Here is a 21,453-nt window from a genome sequence, read left to right on the forward strand (position 1 = left end):
CTGCTCACCAGCCGCTTCCGCCGGAGGGAGCCCGCGCCCGCCGAGCCGCTGTGGAGCCGCCGGGCGGCCGCGGCCCCCGGGGTCCTGGGCGCGCCCAGCGGTAAGGGAGAGAGCCCGGCCTGGGAGTCCTCTCTGGCTGGAGCCCCTTGTTGAGAGCGGGGGTGAGAACAAACCGTGAACCTGCCTGGGAGAGGTGGGTGTGGTGTGCGGGGCCAGGGGCCAAGTGAGATGGGCGCCCCTTTGGGCTCTGGGTCGCTGATGGGCTGGGGAAGTGGCCGTGGCAGAGGAGGCCTTCCAGGTGCGTCCAGTCGGGGTCGCCCGCCGCCGGGTGCTACCTCTGGCCCGTGGCCTGGTATGGTAGGAGACGAGGTCCCTTCCTCACTTTTGGCACCTGCAGAATTGAGGCCCAGGAGGAGCGGAGGCTGAACGAGTTTCTAGCTTCAGGGCGGGGCTTGAGCCCTCCCGGCTGCCTGTGCAGATGAGCTGAGACTACTTGTGGACCCAATCGATCGTGGTGGCTACTCTTTGAGACAGCCTGGGGAGGGCAAGCAGGCAGAGAGGCCCGCCCAGGCCAGGGCCACCTGGAGCTGGCTGGAGGATGTCTGTTACAGTGCAGAGTTTAAAGAACACGGGTCTGGCCGTGGGGGTGAGGGGGACTCTGGGCAGCTGGAGGCTTCCCTTCCCCGGACACTGCCAGAGGCAGGCCAGAGCTGAGAACTGGAGCCCAGGCAGCCCAGGAGGCGGGTCCCTGGGGAAAGAAAGGGTGGTGGCCTCCCAACTAAGGAGGAGCTTGGGGAGGAGGGCCAGTTGGGCAGGCTAGATAGCTCCCCATTCAACCTGCCCTTCACAGAACAAGGCCAGGTAAGGGCTCCTCCCTCTTCACCCTGCCTAGGAATGTGGTGGGTGGCCCCACCCTGTGAGGGTGAGCTGTCCCTACTCGCAGGAGGCTGGCCCCCCTGCCCAGCTGCCAGGCGCCCAGCCCAGCTTGGGTCTGAGCTGAGACCTATTGGAGAGGCCTCTCATCTGAGCCCTGGTGGCACCAGGCCGGGTGTGACAGCTCAAGGTGGGAACTGCCTGCTGGAGCAGTAAGAGATCAGGAGGCACACGGGCCCAGGCGGGGGGACCTGGGCCCACACCTCTCGGGGTCCTCTCCCCTGAGGACTATCATTCTTCCGGTCCCCTCCAGAAGAATTTTCCTGCCGCTCTCTAGGGAATCAGGGGTGAGGGTTGGGGTCCCATCAGGACCGTGCTGTTTTCTGGCCTTGGCCCAAGAAGGGGCAGTGTAGGACACAGCTGGTTGCAGATAGCACAGGTGTGTGCCACCTCGGTCCTGATGGGTGGCCTTCTCTTCTGCAGACTCCTTTGTGAACAGCCAGGAGTGGACCCTGAGCCGCTCGGTGCCGGAGCTTAAAGTGGTGAGTGAGCCCTGTGGGAGGTCCAGGCCGCCCTGGGGCTGGGTGGGTACGGGTAGAGCAATGGGCCCAGGCTCTGCTGCACCCCACCCCCTCGCCCCCGATGCCAGGCCCTTCTTTTTCAGGTCTTGGCCTCTCTCCGAGGCCCCTTGCTTCTGGTCCTTTCCTTTCTGGCCCTTAGCTCCGGCCCCTCTCCTTCCTAACGTCATCTGCCTTTCCTGCCCCGTCTCTTCCCTCTGACCGCTGCTCTCACCCCTTCCTCTCCCACAGGGCATTGTGGGGAACCTGTCTAGTGGGAAGTCGGCCCTGGTGCACCGCTATCTGACAGGGACGTATGTCCAGGAAGAGTCCCCTGAAGGTGAGCGTCATTGGCTTGCCTGGGCTCTGAGGCTGGCCCCTCCGCCCCCTTCCTCTCTTTGCTGTCGTCTGTGCAAAGGGGGGGGGGGGGGCTGGAGCCCCTTGTCCTTCCAGGTCCTCCCGTCTCCTGTGTTGCTAGCTGTGGATTTCAGAATCACTTGGCCCCCGTGGGCTCTCCCAGTTTGGGGCCTGACCGTGCACTCTGTCCTAGGGGGTCGGTTTAAGAAGGAGATTGTGGTGGATGGCCAGAGTTACCTGCTGCTGATCCGAGATGAAGGAGGCCCCCCTGAGCTCCAGGTGACGCTCCTGCCCCAGCCCCGGCTCGTGGTGCCCCTTTCCCGAGGATCTGGTTGGGGCTGGGCAAAGCTGTGTGTGTGTGGACAGGGGCGCGGAGGTTGCCCGTGAGCAGGTGAGGGTGTTAATTCTGCTCCGTCCCCCTAGTTTGCTGCCTGGGTGGATGCGGTGGTGTTTGTGTTCAGCCTGGAGGATGAAATCAGCTTCCAGACCGTGTACAACTACTTCCTGCGGCTGTGCAGCTTCCGCAATGCCAGCGAGGTGCCCATGGTGTTGGTGGGCACGCAGGGTGAGCGGGCCCGCGGGGCTGGCACGGGGGAGGGGCGGTCCCGGGTCCCTCCCCTCTCGGTGCTTCCTGAGCCCTGGTGTCACCCCAGAACGGGCAGCGCCTCCTTGCCACGCGCGCGCACGCTGGATCTCCCCCAGCTAGACCCTCCCACCTGCGTGACGATCGCGCCCGTGTCTTTTGAGACGCGGGAACAGAGCAGCTGGCTCATTTCTCCTCTGAGTCGGTGGCAGGGCTGGTCTAAGGCCTGGAGGCCCTTACGCTTGTGCTCCGTGTCGCCCGCCGCCTCGGCTGCCCGCCCACCCGCCCTCTGCCCCAACGACCCTCCCCGGCCGTGGCACCTGCTTCTCAGCCGGCTGAGTAAATTCCCACCCTCCCGCCTCCGACAGACGCCATCAGTGCCGCAAACCCCCGGGTCATCGACGACAGCAGGGCCCGCAAGCTGTCCACGGACTTGAAGCGCTGCACCTACTACGAGACGTGCTCTACCTACGGGCTCAATGTGGAGCGCGTCTTCCAGGACGGTAACTCGGGCGCGGGGCAGGATGGCACCCCCCCCCCCCCCCCCCCCCCCCCCCCCGGAGCGCGGCGCAGGAGGCTCTGCGGCCGGCGGGGGGCCGTGGGCCCCGGTGGGGGCGGGGGACGGCTCTAAGCCGGGCTTCTCCCTTTCCCCCCAGAGGGGTAACTGACTCTGCTGTCCCCTGCAGTGGCCCAGAAAGTCGTGGCCTTGCGGAAGAAGCAGCAGCTGGCCATCGGGCCCTGCAAGTCACTGCCCAACTCCCCCAGCCACTCGGCAGTGTCCGCTGCCTCCATCCCGGCCGTGCACATCAACCAGGTGCGGCCAGCCTCCCCGCCTCCCGCCATGTGTCCTCCCCACCGCCCTCATCATCCTGTCTGTCTGCCTGCGTGTCCCCACCCCGTCTGCTCTCGCGCCTTGCGGATCGTGTGGAAGCGCTGGCTTGAGTCCCCCATTGCCTGCATGCCTGGCCTGGCCTCATCTGTGCCCCGTGGTGACCGCCTCCCCGTAGCGTCCATCCCTGCAGCCACTTTAGCTGAAGCATCCTGAGCGCTCGCTCAGGTCGGTGCCGATAGAGCCGTGTCAGGAGCTACGCCCCGCGGAGCCACACTCGGGAGGCGCGAAGAGTTCTCTTAGGCCCGCTTGCCCCTCACCTGTGGGGCCTGCATTTGGAAGGACAGCACGTGCCCCACAGGGACCAACAGCCTTTGTGCCATGAGGGGCGTTAGGGGTGTTCCAAGCCGGGTCCTGCCCGTACTTTTCCCGTAATGCCCCTCGGATGCCTGCCCGCTCGCTGCCTACCGCCTGGTTGTGTTCTGGCCCTTGGCGTTTGGGTCTGGCCCTTCCTTTTGTAACCGTTTCCCCGACTCCATGGCCGGCTCTGCAGAAAGCCCTGGGTCGTCACAGATGAGCCGGATCGAGTGGTCAGGTGGACAACCTCCGCTCTCCTTCCGCCAAGGGCTGTTGTCTTGAGGGCCCGCCCCGGCCCACCAGCTTCCTGAGGACAGTCTGGTGGCTTTTTCCAGAGGCCCCTCCTTTAGTGTGTAGAAGACAGACAGTTTAGTTTCCCTGAAAGCGTCCCCCACGGAGAAGAGGTCTGTCTTCACTATCTCTGAACCGCTGCGCCTCAGCTGGCACATTTCAGGGCGTGTACATCTCGGCTCTGCGCGCGGGCCCTGCCGGGTGGCTCTGCCGGCCGAGGGCCAGCGTTGTGCTCTTTGTGCGCAGGGGAGGATTCGAAGAGGCTGTCAGGGCGGGACACCCTCTCTACCCAGTGACCATCTTACGGGCAGGCAGGGAGCAGGCCTTGGGCCGTACGTGTTTCCCGGGTCCCAGGGCAGTCACTGCTGTGCACTCTCTGTCTCCATCCTGTGATCCCTTCTGTCTCTCTTCCTGTCCCACCTCTTTCCCTCATCCGCTTACTCTGGTGGCAGTCTTTGCTCTGGTCTGCTCTCGGGCCTCGGCTCTCCCGGACCCCTGCCCCTGTCGCACACACTGTCCAGAAGCAGGCCTCAGGCTCCCCCGGCCCCCCCCTGAGCCCCACCCTGGCCTCCTGCCTCTTTGGCATAGGACCTGGGAGCTCATCCAAGGTGACCTCTTGCTTCGCGCCAGACCCACCCCTGAGATGAGACCCCACAGTGCGCTCACTTAACTCTCACCTCTGTCACTTAACTCTGGCCCGCGAGCGCTGCCTCTGATTCAGCTCGCTGGTGGGCACAGAATCACCCCTGCCGGGGCTCTCGGGCGGGGGGCAGCCCCGTGCGGTAGTGACTGCGTCCCGCCGGCCTCCAGGCCGCCTCTGCTGCCCTGTGAGTCCCAGGCCAGGTCCCCATGCCTCAGGGGTTCCCAGCTCCCACCTGCTGCCTGCCCCTCACCCCAGAGCAGCCCTCAGCAGCCCTCTCTGTCCTTAGGCCACGAATGGCGGCAGCAGCGCCTTCAGCGACTACTCATCCTCAGTCCCCTCCACCCCCAGCGTCAGCCAGCGGGAGCTGCGCATCGAGACCGTGGCGGCCTCCTCCACCCCCACACCCGTCCGCAAGCAGTCCAAGCGGCGCTCCAACATCTTCACGGTATGTGCCCCGAGCCCTGCCCTGGCGCCTGCCCGGCTGCCTTCACTGAGTAGGTGGGGCCCAGCCCCCAGCTGGGAGGGAGCAGGCAAGAACCGCAGACGGCCGGGCCACGGGGCAGCCCGAGTCAGGAAGATGCCACCCGCAGGCTCTCCATCCGCACAGACACACACAGCTTCCGTGGGCCCCTTACCAGGGCCCTCGCGCACATCCAGACTCTTCCAGATTGTTCTTCTGTGCCCACAAGGGCTTTCCCGCAGCGTATCCATACATACTGTCCTGCCTCCGCTGCATACACTCACCCCCTCTCCCTGACCCTTAGGTCTTCTGGGCCAGCTTAGCTTGAAGGATCTTTGGACGTGTCTGTCCTAACTCCCCGCTCCCCCCACCCCCTGCCCGACGCTCTTGATTCCACAGCTGTGAACCGAGCCCCCTAAGTTTTTGGCCCAAGGCCGCACGGAGATTAGCTGGTGGAGCCAGAATGGGGGGCTCAGGCCTCCTTGTCTGCACTCTGTTTTCTCCGTGACCTTACGCTTCCCGCCCGCGCCTGGGGGTCCCCCAAAGGCTTAGACAGCTTTCCCCAGGCCTCACCTCCCCACCTCCAGCCCTCAGTCAGGCTCCCGCCCTCACAGACCTCACACCAGGGACCTTCCGCTGCCTTCCACTGCTAGGGGCCCAGTCCCTCAGCTCTTAGGTGCCCCCGGCATCTGAGACACAGTGCCCCCAGCCCCTTACCTCCAGCCAGGACTTGGCTGGGGTCATTCTGGGAGGCTTGGGCCAGACACAGGTGGCTGAGCTGCCCGTGTGGATTCTCAGGAGATCACTCTGTACTGCTGCGTCAGTCCGTGCGCCTCTTTCGGACCATCAGGGCTTGGTCCCCAGCCTGGTCCCGCGTCCGGCCGGCCGGGCAGGCCCCGCCAGGCTCTCGGGAGCCCCGCCCAGACAGAGCCAGTGCCCCTAGGCCTTGTTCATTCATTCTCGCCTCCGCCCGCCCGGCACACTGCCGCTCCCGGTGTGCCCCGGTCCGTCCGCCCTGTGCCTGCCGTGTGCCCCCTCCTTGTCCATGCCAACCAACCCTTCCTGCTGACAGCTGCCGCCGCATGGCACTTCCCCAGCCCCGACCCCGCCTAGACCTGAAGCTCTTTGTTTCTGTTCACGCCCATTGAGACACACAGAGCCCTGGGCTGCCTGCTTGTGCCCACGCCCGCTGCTGCCGCTGCCGTAGAGCCCTCGGGTGCCTGTGTTTGCAGTGACCGCCGTCTGCGCCCTTGGCATCTGCTGTCTGACACCCGCTCCCTCAGCACCATCCCGAACCTCCCACTTCCTCCGCTGCCAGGCCTGCAGCACCCCAGGGCACGCTCTCCTCCCTCTGCCCCCCCTTCTATCCACCGTCCATGCGCAGCTCCCGGCCTCCTCGTCGCGGCCCCTCGTGCCCCCTGCCCTGTGCTCTCCGCTGCCTGCTCCGCTGTGCTGCCTCCGCCTGCCATCCTTGCTGCGCGCGCCCATGGCACAGCCTTCCCTCGGGCCCTTTCATTCTCTCCATCTTCACTGTGGCGACCTTAGTTTTTCTTTCCATTGTTTCCATGGTGACCTCACTTGCGCCATTGTCCACGAGGAGGCCTCGAGACATGTCCGTCTCCAGGAGTGCATCTCGGGACCTCCCCCTCTCATCGTTGCTGTTGGGGCCACCTCCTCGCCCTCATCGTCCTCCCCAGCAGAGCCACGCCTGCTCTGTGGCCTGGTGTCCTTGTGACCCGCCCCCCTGGATGTGGCCATCGATGTCCCCAGTCTCCCCCATGACTTCATGTACTCATTCTGTTGCCACTCTTGCCCCGGTTCCCATCCTGGGCGGGGGGAGGGGGGGCGGGGGCTGCCCCTCGGGGCTCCCAGGGATCCTCCGGTGGTTGGGGGGCCTCCTGGCTCACCAGCCTGGCTGGGGCAGGCTGCACCCCCCCCCCTCCCAACCAGCTCTTTGCTCCGGGGACCCGGTGGCGGCGGTCCCCATCCACCTTCCTCCTCCCTGGGCCGAAGGGGCAGAGGCCGTGGCGCCCAGGAGACGCCCCGGGCAGGTGCTGATGGTGGAGCTGCGGGCAGCAGCCTCTGGCCCGATTCTTTCTGCTCCCTCGGTTGACACCCCCCCCCCCCCCCCAACTCCGCGCTGCATTTGCAGTCCTGTGCCCTGTGTCCTCGGCTCCTGGCAGCCTGGGACAACAGGAGGGACAGGGGCCCCGGCTGCCCAGTGGCGAACATTCCCCGATGAGATGGACTGCCCAGCGGCCTCTGCCGCCACCGCCTCCTCCTCCTCCTCCTCCTCTTCATCCCGCTGCCTCCTCTCCCCAGGCACCTGGGTCTCTGCCCTCACCAGTGCTGACCAACTCGTGCGGGGCTTGAGTATAACTTGCCAAAATCTTTATTCTTTCGATATTTGCAGATATGTGCCACTGTTTCCAACTTTTCATCAACAAAAAGGCCTTTCCAACTCCTTCCAAATTAGAAGACCAGGTGGTGACACACAGCACCTCTGGACATTCTCCCCTGTGCGGGGCCGGAGGCGGGCCGGGCCTTGGGACTGCTCTCAGATGAGAAGCGGCCGCCGTGCTCCCCACTCCAGAGACCCACAGGAACCTTTGTAACTAACCCCCACCCCCAGGGAAGGCTAGGAACGCTGGAGCCCGCGGCTGGGGGCTGCCGGGGGACCAGGCCCGGCTGGACGCGCTGCGCCAGGCTCGCTGCATGGAGAAGAAGGGAGCTCGGCCCCACGCCCGGCGCCCCGGGCCAGCGCAACGAGGCCCCCGAGGGGCGGGGGCGTCCGAGCGCCCGCCCCGGCCCAGCTGCTCCTGGGGGGAGCTTTCCCGCCCCTCCCTCCTCTGCTCCTTCCTGCATGGACTCCTGCCGTTCCTGCTCCGCTCCGGACGCCACGCCCACGCCGCGCGCGCTTGCCTTTCCCCCTCTTGGCCCCTCCCCGTTTCCTAGGATCCGCATTGGGGCGGGCTCTGCCCCAGGAGCCTGGCAGGGGCGCAGGGCCTCTTTTGGCCTCTCTCCTCTCTCTCTCCATCCACTGTGCCCCTCGGGCCTCGCCGACCGCGCTCGGTGCAACGTGCCGTGTGGTGTCTGTGCCGCAGACGGGCCCCTGCCCGCTCACTTCTGGACTTGGCTCTCCCCGGTTCTCGTGCCCTGTGCTCCCAGCCGTCCCTCAGCCCCACCGTCCACCTCTCCTCGCCCCTTCCCTTCTCTTACGCCCCAGCCCCCTGGGCTGCGCGCTCCTTGCGCCCTCGGTATTTCGTGTCCTTGCTCTTTTGTAAGGGGCGGGCCTGGCTCAGTGACCTGTGCTGCTCTGTATGGTGCCGTGTGTAAGAATAAACCCGTTGGAATACTCGTGGTCTCAGTTCCTTCCCGGTCCCGCCGCCCCGGCCCCGCCCCCACTGCTAGGGCCTGCCCAGGAGGAGGGAGGAGGGGAGGGCTGGGGAGTCCAGGCGGGCAGCTGTCCCCCGTGGGCCCTGCGCCCCTCTAACACGCCTCTTCTTTTCTCTTTCAGTCTCGAAAGGGTGCCGACTTGGACAGGGAGAAGAAAGCCGCCGACTGCAAGGTGGACAGCATCGGGAGCGGTCGGGCCATCCCCATCAAACAGGTCAGCAGTCCCTTCCCCTGTGGCCAGAGAGCAGTGGAGGTGAGGGATGAGGCCCAGGAAACGCTGGAGGGCGGCGCTCTTCAGCGCCTCTGGGGGCTGGCTGCTGTAAGGCCAGCACTGCCCCTGCCGGGCCTGAATCCTCAACGAGAGAGCGGATCGCCTGTTGAGGGCAAACCCCCCTGGGAAGAGAGGCTACCGGGCGGGAGCTCGGCCGCGTCCTCCTCACCACCACCGGGGGGCAGCAGAGAGCCACCTGCCGTCCTCACCGGCTGGCCCGCGCGGGCTGGCGCTTCTGGAGCCGGGCGACCTGGCCCACCTCTCCCAGTCCCAGAAAAGGAATTCACAAAAGGGTACCCTGGGAGGGCTGGTCCTACCCTGGGTTCACACGAGCCTCTGTTCGCTGGTAAAGGAGGAGCTGAGTTGGGCTGCCCCCTCCTGGCCCCCCTTTTTTTTTTCTGAGTCTCTGGCAGGGCTGGGCCACTAGACAACCCACCCCCCCCCCCCCGCCCCCAGAGGGGGTCCCCGTGCTGGAAAAAGACATTGAACAACGGAGGGCGTCCTTGTGCAAAGATGGCGGTGTGTCGAGCAGGGTTCTTGAGCTGCTGAGCTGGATGGGGGTGAAGTGAGGAGGTGTCCGTCTCTGAGGTGCCCATGAGGTTGGGGGCAGTGGCTTGGTTGGTTGGTCTGCTGGGCCCGGCGCGGATCTTGGGAGCTGGTGGTGAGACGCGCCGTGTCTACAGGGGCTACGTTGTCTGTCAGGTGTTGACCACAGAGGAGACTGGTGTGGCCAGACCACCAGAGCTTGGCCAGGCCCGGGCCCTGGGATCGGGTTAGTCCTCCAGGCTGGGCCTGCTGGGGCCCGTGGGCAGTCTGACCAGAATTCCTATGTGAGAGTGAGATTCCGACCCCACAGTGAAGGTTATTTAGAATGGAGACCCCTGGAAGCGTCAGGGTCCCAGAAGGCAGGGAACTACCCGTCACGTAATGCCTCTGCCCTCCCCTGAAATAGCGTCACACTGAGGCCTGGCAGAGACCAGTCTAGTGGGGCCACCTCCGGGGAGGCCACGTGGAGTGGCTGAGAGAGACGTGTCTCTGTGTGTGTGTCTGGGTGCAGAATCGGACCCCACAAACCTGTTGGTGATGTGATCCCGTGTCTCTGGGACTCTGCAGACCGACCGCCTCCTTGGGGGAGGTGGGGGGGGTGGTGCGAGCCCGGCACCGTGGATGCGTCTCACGGAGGCCCGTCACTGTCTGCTTTGGGGGCGGGTGCATTCTGAGAGGGTGTATTCGCGCACACAAACGTTGAATAAATACAAGAGAACACTTTCTCCAGGGCCTTTGCTCTGAGATAAACGTGGTCTCAAATGCCTGCGTCCTGTTTGGGGTCCCATCTTGTTTGGGGGTACGGGCTAAGGTATCTGTTCCCTGAATCCCCCACAGAGAGGGGAGGGGAGAACTGAGGGGTGGGGGTAAGGCCCTGTGAACTTGCACCCGGGGTTCAGGCCCAGCCCCTGGCCGGCCTAAGGGGTCGACTAGGCCACTCGGCCGGCCGATATAGGCCACTAAGCCTCAGGGACCCCCTGCAGGAAGGAACCTGAGCGCTGATCCGCGGCGGGATCTCTCGGCGGGATCTCTCCGGGATCTCTCGGGGCGGTTAGGGTGTGCCTGCGCTGGGGTTGGGGGGCGGGTGCTCCCTGCTCTAGTTTCCCAGCCCCAGGGGCTCATCCTCGGGTGACTTCCCCCAACCTCCAGCGGCCTGCCCGGGCCCGCTCTGGCCCCTTCCCCACCCTCGGGTCCCTTCCTCCCCATTCCACTCCTTCCCCCTCCCCGCCCCCCCACTCCTGCTGGGAGTGGAGATTGCATTTCAGTTGCCATTTGCATTCCCAATCAATCCGGACTCCGCAATTAAGCCGGCTGGCGGAGCTGGGAGGGAGGCGGCGGCGAACGGGTCCTCTGGGGCTGGCGCCTCCGCGCCGCTCCCATTCCGCCCCAGATTGCTTCCTGCTCCGCCGTGCGCAGCCGGGCCGGCCAGGGAGGGGAGCAGGAACCCCTGTAGCTCGTCTCCCTCCTTGGAAGGCAGGATTCGAGAGGGAAGGAGGCGCCGGGTAGGCAGGCCTATCCACTATGCGGCTAGCCCAGCCTTTGCCGCGTGCTCTGCGTCTGGGCCGGGCTGGCAGGCGAGAGGCGGGCTGGAGGCGCGAGTGGGTGGCAGGTTGAGGCCCTGGCCGGCTTTTCTCCATCAAGCCGGGCACTCCTCCCACACCCCTGCCGGTGAGCTCACTGAGCTCATTAGCGCTGGTCCGTGGCTCCTCCCCGGACCGAGGCCCAGGTGAAGGAGGGGAGAGAGTTCTGGGTAGAAAAGGGCCTCCCTCCTTGGCATCCTGAGTCCTGATTCCAGGCTGGGAAGAGGGAGGAAACCTCCATACGTGAGTCTGCTCTCTCTACCTGTCTGTGGAAACTGAGGCTCAGGCGGTCACTTGTTTGATGTTAGGGGCTAGCTGGCGGCAGAAGGGGGAGCGGAGTCTGGCTTCCCTTTCCGTCGACCTGGCCCGGAGCTGGGACCGGGCCCAGGAGGGAAGGGCTCGGCCGTGATGGAGAGGAAGGGTCAGGCGAGGGAGGCCAGGGCGGGGCCTGGGAGGACTTGAGAACAGAGGCTGACGTGGACTCTCCCACTGGAGGCTGAGGAGGTGTGAAAGAAGGAGAGGAGGGGCAGGGGAGCTGCCGTCCCCCCAGCGCTTCCTGAGGGCACCGGGTGAGACTGGGGGCTGCCTTGTCCAGAGTCTGGCTGTTGGTTCTCATGGGTGTTGTCCACAGCCCGGGGACGGGGAGCAGCTTACCGTTGCCTTGTTCCTGGCTGTGAGGGGGTGGGTGCCACGCCCAGAAGCAGGTCACTGAGGCTCCTTCATGGACCCCTGGGCAGGGGCCTGACTGCCTTCCAGAATGTTCCAGCCACCCACTCCAGCGAAGGTCCCATTAATACCACTCGTCTTCAGATGCTCCATGTGAGGATAGGATGTCTGGTGCTGAGGGGGACCGGGTGGTAGAGTGTGTCCTCAGATGGCCCCAGACGCTCAACTGAATCTCCCCGCAACGGCATCTGCCTTTTGGGGGCGGCGGGAAGAAAGAGAGAAAGGAAGGAGTGCTAGTGGGGATGTATCGAAAGGTGGGAGACTTTCTCAGCCCCATCTTGGTCCCTCGTGAGGAGGTAGATCGGGCAGGAAATTCCAATCGCCTGTTGGCTAACCTCCTCCCTTTAGGACTGAGCCTGGTCTCCGGAAGAGCTTAGAGAGGAGGTGTGAGAGAATTGGGGTTAACCTCCACCTTTGGGCCCCAGAACCATAGGTGATACTATTTCCTCATACTTGAATCTCTCTCTCTCTTTTTTTTTTTAATGTTTATTTATTATGAGAGAGCACGTGCAAGCAGGGGAGGGACAGAGAGAGAGAATATGCCAGGCAGGCTTTGTGCTGTCAGCACAGAGCCCGATGTGGGGCTCGAACCCACGAACCGTGAGATCGTGACCTGAGCCAAAGTTGGACGCTTAACCGACTGAGCCCCCAGGCGCCCCCACGCTCGAATCTCTTAATCCTGGTTTTCCTGCTTGTCTGAGAGCAGGGCCCTCCATTCCTAATGGAGAAGGCCTTGTGATCAGGGCCACATCTTTGAGCTCCTCCTCTCTGGTGCCCACTGCGGTTGGGCTCCGGGTGCTTCCCCTGCTCTCCTAGGCCGCTGCTGATCCTGACTCCCCGCTTGAGCCCCCTCCTGGTGGCTGTCCCCTTGGAGTTTTGTCTGGGAATCTCCAGGCGGCACTGCCTCTTGTCGGCCCTCCTGCCTTCGGTTGATGCTGGGCCTCAGAACCTGCCCCCGGGACCTGTTGGTGGTACTGTCCTTCCCCTGACCCCCGCTCCTCTCCTCAGCCATTCCTTCTCCTGTGATGACTGTCGTGTCGAGGAGAGAGCCAGAGGCGGGTGAGGGCCTCTTCGGGGGTTGTCCTTAGAGGAAGGTGGAGGCCGTTCTTGGAGTTCTCTGCAGGCGTCCTCCCCTTTCAGCATCTCTGGCGGCCACGGTCTCAGCTGGCTTCTTTCAACCCACCCACCGGACGTTCGCCGAGTGTGTGCCGTGTCCCAAGCACTGTCACGGTGCTGAGGGTGTGTCAGTGAGCAAAACACACGGACAGGCTTGCAGGGGAAATTTGGTCGCTGAGCTCTGTGGCCGGGGCTGCGCCTTGGGGAGTCTGGAACATTCTGGGGGCGGTTAGGGGATTTCTGCCCTATTCACCCACCCCTGGAGACACACAGGCAGGAGCGTCACTGCCAGGAGGCCACCTGAAACCCTGCCTCCTGCTGCTGGCGCGGCCCCACGACCCCGGGGAGGGGGGCGGCCCCCAGGCTGCTTGCTGGTGAACCGTCAGGGAAGCCCGAGTTCCGTGGAAGGTCCCGTCTAACTGGCTTCCCCCGGGTCGGCTCTGGTCCTTGACAGCCTCTCTGCTCAGAGGAGCACAGTGGCCCAGGAGGACGGGCGACGGAGGACGGTGTTCCCTGGTGCCCCCGTGACCTTCTCCGGACCCCCCCCCCCCCCCGACGTGCGGGGCTGGCACCTGTCTCTGATCCCGCCTCTGTCCTCAGGGCATCCTGCTGAAACGGAGTGGCAAGTCCCTGAACAAGGAGTGGAAGAAGAAGTACGTGACGCTCTGTGACAACGGACTGCTCACCTACCACCCCAGTCTGCACGTGAGTCTGGGGGAGGGGTTGGGGACCCGAGGAAGAGTGACCCGAGTGGAGGGGGGCGCTGACTCCACAACTGAAGGGAAGCAGGCCTCAGTGGGTTCAAAGGCACCTGCCCTTCGGAAAGAGCCTCACTTTGGCGGCTTGGGAACCACACCGCCTGTGCGACCGAGGCCGGGGCCGAGCCCTTCATTCTAAAGTCTGACTTGTGGCTGCGCCCTTGGGAGGAGACTCGCCCCCCGGGGATGGCTGCCTCTAGGCGAGGCTGCGGTGTGCGGTCGGGCCCCGCGTCCTGGCCCCCGCTTGTGGAGACAGCGGGATTGGGCCCCGCTTACCTGGAATTGCTCAAGCTGGGGATGCCGGTGTCACCGCCCAGTTGTCTCTTGGGGAGCCACGCGAGCACGGGAGGCCCTGGGTTCCCGGGCCTGGGGTGATGGAGAGCCAGGGGGGGGGCAGTTGGGCCGGGCCTGTGGAGAATGGCACGCGTCCTGTCGGGGAAAGGGAGCGTGGGGGTGGCGATGATGGCGGGTGGAGGGGTCGGGGGTGGGGGTGGCCTGTGCCCCGGTGAGGGGGCGGGGCGGTGACTGTAGAGTGGCCCCCGTGGCAGCTCTCCCACCCTTCCCGCCTCCCGCCTCCCCTCGCCGCGTGGCTCCAGCACACAGCTGTCACCAGAATCCATCTCTGTCACCGCCCCACTGCGGGGCTAATGAGTTCTCCCGTGAACCCCCTCAAGCACAGCACGCGGGCCGGCCCCACCCCCGGCCCAGGAGCCCAGGGCCTGCCTCCGAGGGTCCCTTGGCTGCCTCTGAACCTGCACAAGGTGTCGGGGAGGCCCGACCCAGGAGGCGCCGGGGATGCGCGGTTCTGGCCGTAACCCGGTCCCGAGGGCACCGCCCAGGCACGATAACGCACGAAGGCCTGGCTCGGGAAAAGCGGGCGGGCGGTCTGCTTCCCGTCAGGCCGGAGCCCGGCCTCGCCCTCCTGGGTTTCTCCGTATCCGATTCCTCGGGCACTAACTGTTCCCCTTAACTCGGGGAACGCCGCTACTTAGCGTTTCCTCCTAGCGTCTCATCCTCCACAGGGTGGGAGCCGGCCTCAGGAGACTGGGGGGTTGAGGACGGGCCACACCAGGTGGCTTTGGGGACTTGGTAGAGGCCCCTCAGCACCATCCCCTCCCCTACTCCAGCGGCCGCCTTGTACGCAGACCCGGTCCTGCCGCTGAGCCCGTGCGAGGCAGCGCGACACAGGTGTCCTAGAAAGTCACGGGGCCTCCTGCAGGTACAGGGCTCTGTAGCACAGAGACAGCAGAGCCGTGGCGTTTCCCAGCCAGGCCCGATCCTAGGCCGGCCTAGCTCCTCCTAACTCCCAGCTGCTTGTATTTTCACCCCGGCCACCCCGGCCCCCAGGCAAGATGGACTCGCTCTCCTCAGGCGGCGTCTTGCCAGTGGAGCTGGGAACTAGCCTCTCCGAAGCATCCTAGTCCCCCCTACGCCCCTCCCTGCTCCGTGTGGGGCTGGCCTTGGCGTTCTCCTCTGTGCACCCTTACCTGTTCTTTCTGCTTTGTGCCGCCCTAGCTGTGTCTGTCCCCTTAGCCTGTCCCCATGTCTCAGATAATGGAGGAAGCCCGGAGAGGGGGAGGGGGACCGTAGAGGGGTCCCGGGACACGAAGGAATGTGTGGGGTGCTGTGTTTGGTTTGGGTTTAGGAAGGGAAGGTAAAGGCTCGCGAGAACTCTGGTTTTACACTCAATCAATTAGAGAGCAGAAGCTTGGCGGGGCCGGCTGGATCGTCATCGGTCACCCAGCCACTGGCTGAGCTAATACAAGGACCCATGACTTTGACTCGGAGCATCACCCGGAATTTTCTGCATGTGCCGAGAGCAACTCTCTTCGGGGCTGGCTGAGAAAGTTCTCGGAGAGTTAACATCCGGGCAAGTGTTGCCTAGACTGTTGTCAGGGAGGGTGGAGGGAACCCATGGGCCTGCCTGGGCCAGGATGGGTGCCTGAGCTTCTCCGAGTCCCTTCCAGCGCCTCGCCTGTTGAGCTCTGTGCTTCTTGGTGTGTTCAGGGGCCTGGGACGGGATGTGGGTGGCAGGGGCTTCCAGCCCCTTCCTTGCTTTCCTGCAAGGTGAGTCTAAGAGGCAGGCGGCCCTGCTGGCCTCTTGTTCTCTGGGCCATGGGACCTCGTGGAGAGGTTGAGCGAAAGGCTCCTCTGAGAGCACAGGCTCTGTGTCCGCTCTTCATCCATTGACTCTGGGATCAAAACCTATGTCTTCCTCCCACGCCAGCATCCGGGGGGGACTGGGCTGTGTAGATGGCAGCATCCCTGCCCTGTGGGCGCCGCTTTTCTCACTCAGCAGACACGAATTGGGGTTCAAAACGGAAGCCGGAGTGAAGACCAAATCAGGGGTCATCACGTGCCGCTGCGTGACCAGAGTTTGCGTCTCCTCCTGGCTAAGGCCGCCCGCTCCGTCCACCCCCCTCGCTTCTTGCTTTCCTTCCCCGGTTGCAGCTCTCAAGTGTTGCTGGCTTACCTGCCTCCGTCTCCCCTTTGCCGTGTTTCCCAACCTGAGCAAGCGTCTTAGTTGACCGTCATCCCCGTGCCGAGGGCGGCCTGTCTCCCGGGAGGTTCCCTCCTGTTCGGGCGCCGTGCGGCCGAGGGGCCTTCCGGTAACCCCAGAGGGACGCGCACTACTCTGGGCCTAGGGTGCTGCCGTCTCAGGGACCAGAGAGAGGGCGGCCGTCCCGGTGACTCACCTGCCGACGGAGGCCAGTGGGGCTGGAGGGACTGGAAGGGCGTACAGAGGAAGGGCTGGTGGGCAGGCCTCAAGCCTTACGCCCGATCCTTGCCTGGCCCAAGAGAGCCCGCCACAGCCTCCCCCATTTTGCAGCCAGCGGAGCCATTCACACAATCACCTTCTGTTAATTCTATCTGCAACATCAATTAAATTGTTTGTAGAAACTAATTGAATGTGGCTTAATCACACATCTTAATAGCTTTCCACGCTCTGAACTCGTTGTTAATTCCAGTAATAAAACGAGATGAGAACGCTGGCTGGGTAATTAGCGAGGAGGCTGGGGAAGAAATTGCTGTTTGATGGTGGGTAATAAAGGCAGCCGTGGTGACCGCTCTCCTGAGCAGCCGCTGCCACCGCCACCGCCGAGCTCCCCGTTCTGCTGACGGAGGGAAACGCTGTTGCTCTGCCCCTCGTGTCCCTGTCCCTGCTGCTGCTCCTTGCGCTCCTTACCACACTGTCCTTGGGCTGGGCCCCCCTCTCCTGGTCTCCTAGCGCGGTCCCCGTCCCAGAGCGGAGCGGAGCGCGAGGCTGCAGGCCTGCCCTGCCACTAGCCACGCCCCCTGGTGTGGCCAGGGAGCCCGCGGGGGGGCTGGGCCCCTCAGGCTGGTCTCTGGCCCCTGGGCCCAGAACAGAGGCCCTCCGTGCAGCTTCTGTCCTCGGCATGGGGTCCGATTGTCCCACGTCCCAGCCTGGGCGTCCCAGGGCCGTCGTGGGGCCTGAAAACTGTTGCAGCTGCTGTGACCTCCTTGTGAACTAGAGCAGCCCGAGCCCCTCCCCCAAGAGGGGGACCGCAGCTGCGTCTTCGGCCCAGCCAGCTGTTGACAGTTGTCTGGAGCAGCCAATCCAAGACGTGAGACTCTGTGCGGGGACCCGCGACGGGTGCGTGCAGAAGCCGAGTGGACGCTGGGCTCCCACCAAGGAGGGCTTGAGACGGGCCGATGCTGGGCTCTGGGCTGAAAGCAAGAGCTGAGGGCCAGCGTGGCCGGATGGGCGTGCTGAGTTTGCTGAAAAGTGGAAGCATAGAAGGGACACGGGGCGGGGGACAGGAAAGGGGCTCCTGGGTTTGTCTCTCCCAGCCACCGTGGCATGGCTCAGCGCTGGTGACAGAGAACCCTGGGGGTGAGAGGTTGTCACAGGGGTCCCCCCGTGAGTGAAGACTGCTCCTCCTGACTTCTCTAGTGTCGTCCTGTGGTTCTGAGACCTGAAGCCGACCCCCCCTGGGAGCTGGGGGGGCCGGGCACCGGGCGCTGTTCCTAATGGGGGACCAGGTGGTGGCCGGAGGGGGTGCACGCAGCCCAGAGCTGCGTGGAAGCGAGCTCCTCCCTGGTCACACGGGGGGGAGCAGGGGGGCGCTCTTCCTCTGTGCCTGACGAGGCCCCTCTGTCCTTCTGAAGGGCCGTGTGCCTGTGAAGGTGTCCGAGCTTCATGGAGAACAGAAGACCTCTACAGGCCCAGCCGGGCCTCACGGCCGCTGGTGAGGCCACGGTGCTCGCCTCAGCGGCGCCCCTCCTTCCCACGGCCCTCAGGGGTCCCCTGCCCTGATGACCCACCTCGGAAGTGAGGTGCAGCCTGAGGCGGGAACCTCGTATCAGGCGCCCTTTCCTTTCTCTTGCCCCTCCTCCTAACTGGAAACTGGCATGTTCTCTTGGTTCCTTGGGGCCACGTGACTGCTTTCCGCTCGACGTCTTGGTCGTTCCCAGAGCAGGGGCTGCTGCGAGCCCCTGGTCAGCCCCTGCCCCTGCCTTTTCCTTGTCTCCCAAAAGGTAGCATTCCCCTCCTGCGCTTTAAAACAGAGGACACCGGGGGCACCTGGGGGGGCTTAGTCGCTTGAGCCTCCGACTTCAGCTCAGGTCACGATCTCGTGGTTCATGAGTTCGAGCCCCATGTCGGGCTCTGTGCTGACAGCTCGGAACCTGCTTCGGAATCTGTGGCTTCCGCTCTCTCTCTGTCCCCTCCCCAGCTCATGCTGTCTCTGTCTCTCAAAAAATAAACATTAGGAAAAAAAAAAAAAAAAAACTGAGGACACGGTCCCTTTTCCCCGAAGCTAACGGGTGAGAAGGCGGGAGAGCCGCCAGGTGACAGAAAGTCTGAAGTCCCAGAGCGGGTGAAGGTACGAGGGGCTGGGGGCTGTAACCACAGGGGGACCGTGTCTCAGGGAAACTCTGTGTACCAAGCCCCCCCAGGGTGCTCCTGAGGGGAGAAGAGCAGGTTGGAGTCTGATCGGTGGGATCCCATCAAAGCTCCAGCTGGCACCACCGGCCTGATCCTGTTCCCTGGAAGGAGTTTTTTTGGCCGCATTTCACCGGGGACGTGAGGCTGGGACCTGCTGCGGACCTTGCCTTGCCGGTGACAGCAGCGAGGAAGTGGGAGTCGGCCGTCTGGAAGGAGAGACCAGAAGCAGTGGGCAGAGCTCGGGTCCGGCCAGGCTCGGGTCGAAAGCAGGAAGCTAGAGGCCAGGGGCCGGGCTCTGCCCTGTGGCCCCCAGGTTGTGGCTCCACCGCGGGACTCTTAGGCCAGTGGCCATACGGTGGGAATGGGTGGGGGCAAGGAGCGGCTCTCACTCTCTGGTTGCTCCCCACTCCTCCCCTTCTGGGGCCCCTTGAGTGCTGACTTGAAGTCGGGGGTAGTTCCTGGGCCGCGGAGGTCTGCCTTCAGTGCACTGCCTTGGGAATCTGCAAAGGCGGGGCCCGAGTCTGGTTCTGCCGCCCTCTGATCATGTGACCTTGGGCAGATTAACCTTCGTGAGCCGTTTCTTCAACTGTAAAGTGGCCTCGTAACACCCCCTCCTATGTCATTGTGAAAATACAGGAAATATAAGCTGTGGCCAGAGTGCAGGGAATAGCGGGGCGTAGGAGTGGGCAGGTGAGGTGGTGACAAGTTACTGTTATTTCGCTGGTACCTGTGAAACCGTGGACCTGTCTCTGTATTCCTAACAATGGCAAAAAGAATCAAAGGCTTCTTTTTGACTGCTCACAAATATTTATTGTCAGGCACTGTTGTAAGGAGTGAGGGACTGTTCGAGGCTCTGAAAGTTCCCTGGGCCCCAGTGGTGGCGGAAGCTTCTGGAAACAGGGCCCAAGTACTCGGTGGCTGGCCACCCAGAGCCTGGAGCAACCCAGTCGTCTGTGTCCTGGGGAGTTTGTCAGTTCCTCTCCTGGCCACGTGGGCCTTCTCTTCCTAAATTCCGCCTTGGTCCGGTGTTTGGCCTCATTTGCGTTGCCTCCTGAGCTGTCTTTCCTCGAGGAGCCCTGCGCCTCAGCTCTTGCTCCACGCCCTTCTTTCCCCCTGGATGCTGCCCCGCTCCTGGCTGAGTCCCCCCAGAGCTGCGCTCGGGTGTCGTCCAGAGGTGGAGATCGGTGGGCTTCCCGGTCCTGCTTTCTAGAACTTGGGCTTTCTCCTCTCTCTTTCTGTGTCCTCCGGCGCGGGCAAGACCTGTGAGTTGGTGGGTCAGCGTCAGAGACCAAGTGCTGCCGAGGAGTGACCTGTCCTAATGAATCTTTGTCTGTTTTGTCCACTTGGCCCTTAGGATTACATGCAGAACATCCACGGCAAGGAGATCGACCTGCTGCGGACGACCGTGAAAGTGCCAGGGAAGCGCCTGCCCCGAGCCACGCCTGCCACAGCCCCAGGCACCAGCCCCCGGGCCAACGGGCTGGCCTTGGAGCGGAGTAACACGCAGCTGGGCGGGGGCACAGGTGAGGTGGCTGCCAAGGTGAGGGGGGTTGGCGGGCACGTGGAGAGCATTGCTTCCTTTCTCTAGAAGAGTGGAGAGTGTGGCGACGGAGGCCTAAAAAGGTAGGCGGCTGTGGGGCTTGTTTCGCAGCCTGGGTCCTTAGGGCTCCAGACATGCCTGCCACCCAGGGTTATGCTTCAGGATCGGCTCGGCCAAATGCATTTGCCAAAACGCTGTCCTCACGGAGGTGGCAGGGGTAGCAGCCGGCATACAGCCCGGCGGGTGGTTTGCAGATGGAGCATAGGGCCCGACAGCCTCCTGCCGACAGGTGCCGTCAGGGGTCCTGGGACCATGTGGCCTCGTCTGGAGCCACGGCTGGCGACGGTGGGACCTCTGGCATGCGTGTCGTGTGGGTGGGGAGGGAGGTGGACGGGGGCAGAGCTCCCTGGGGTGCCCCGGGCAAACGTCTGTGGGGCTGCAGTGAGAGGTAGGGTCTTTGCTCAGAGAGGACGGAGTTTAGAGGGAAGCTAAAAGCCGCGCCGACTCTGCCGTGTGTCTGGCCGTGCGGGAAGAAGGTCTAGAGCCTGAGAGCGTGGACTTGGGGCGTGGCGGCTTTTCCTTGACCGGTTCTTACCTTTCCAGATGGTACCCTGAGTTCAGGTGAAGGATGCTTACGTTCCTCTCTGTCTCCGGCTCTTTGTGCCTCCCGAGGCCTCTGTGGCTCCTAAGCCACACTGCTGTCCCGCCCGCACCGAGTCCCCTTGCCCCAGATCCACCTTGGCTTCTGGGCCCTGCTGTTGTCCTAGATGATTGGCTCTCCTTGTCCTCGGACCCAGAAACAGCTGCTCACGACACTCTCCCGCCCTCCCAGTTACTGCGAGGTGCCCCTGTCCCGGGGGTGGCTCTTAGTGGCACAGATGTGCTGTTTCCCAGAGGGCAGGGAGACCAGGGGGTGCTTCTGCATCACAGCACTAGGCCGCTGCGGGCATTCAGTGGACGGAGGGGTGGGTACTAAGTCCCTGGAGTCGGACGAAACAGACCCCGTAGAACCGCCCCCCTCGGGATGCCGACAGGCCCGCAGGAGCGACTCCGGGTTCAGAGGTCAGACCGTGGCCTCCTGCGTGTCCTCCTTGTTTGGGGCAAGTGGGCACGTGGCACCCCCGCCCCGTGGCATCTGTCAGCCCCCGCTGACCAGGCTGGAGGGACTGCCACCTGCCGATCGACAGGTGCCGAGCGCGGCAGCTCTACTCTGTCGGGCCGCGGTTTCGCAGCCCTGGGAAGTGGAGGTCATCCTCCCCGCTTTGCGGATGAGGAAACAGAAGGCTCGGCGAGCTTAAGAAAACTTGCCTGTAAAATCCCACAGTAAGTGGTAGAGCTGCGGTTTGAACCTAACCGTGCCTGACTCGAAAAGCCACGCTTCCCCAAGCCACCCCGAGCTCGGACGGAAGCCCTTGACCATGCAGAAGGGGAGCTCTAGTAGACTAAGGGAAGGAAGGAAGGAAGGAAGGAAGGGTGAGAACGGCACCCGCCCATCACAGTGGGGTGCCGAGAGCCCCCTGGAGGAGTGCACTAGGGGAAGGGTTGAATGGCAGAAACGGCGGGCCACGTGCTCTGCCCGGAGAGCCAAGTGAGGGCTGCTGGGAAATCGCTGGCCTTCAGGGGCAAAGAGGGCTGGGGATCAGCCAGGGCCCTAAGCGCTC

The 21,453-nt window shown here is 64.0% G+C and overlaps 1 protein-coding gene across 3 annotated transcripts in view; it reads left to right on the plus strand.

The window, feature by feature from the left end:
• AGAP3 (ArfGAP with GTPase domain, ankyrin repeat and PH domain 3) overlaps window positions 1–21,453 on the plus strand; it is a 58,304-nt gene that overhangs the window by 29,127 nt on the left and 7,724 nt on the right. Inside the window, exons 1-11 of one of the 3 annotated variants that reach the window (XM_040464430.1) lie at window positions 76–100; window positions 1,357–1,415; window positions 1,683–1,770; window positions 1,981–2,066; window positions 2,211–2,352; window positions 2,739–2,873; window positions 3,057–3,184; window positions 4,777–4,935; window positions 8,468–8,560; window positions 13,186–13,290; window positions 19,607–19,775. In XM_040464430.1, the coding sequence (XP_040320364.1) occupies window positions 2,331–2,352; window positions 2,739–2,873; window positions 3,057–3,184; window positions 4,777–4,935; window positions 8,468–8,560; window positions 13,186–13,290; window positions 19,607–19,775 (811 nt within the window). In that variant the 5' untranslated portion in view covers window positions 76–100; window positions 1,357–1,415; window positions 1,683–1,770; window positions 1,981–2,066; window positions 2,211–2,330. Of the gene's footprint in view, window positions 1–75; window positions 101–1,356; window positions 1,416–1,682; window positions 1,771–1,980; window positions 2,067–2,210; window positions 2,353–2,738; window positions 2,874–3,056; window positions 3,185–4,776; window positions 4,936–8,467; window positions 8,561–13,185; window positions 13,291–19,606; window positions 19,776–21,453 lie in introns of those variants that run through there. The other 2 variants (XM_040464429.1, XM_040464431.1) reach the window with 2 other exon arrangements.

Source organism: Herpailurus yagouaroundi, unplaced genomic scaffold (assembly GCF_014898765.1).
Source record: "Herpailurus yagouaroundi ecotype Mexico unplaced genomic scaffold, PumYag 483, whole genome shotgun sequence".
Lineage (NCBI taxonomy): Eukaryota > Metazoa > Chordata > Mammalia > Carnivora > Felidae > Herpailurus > Herpailurus yagouaroundi.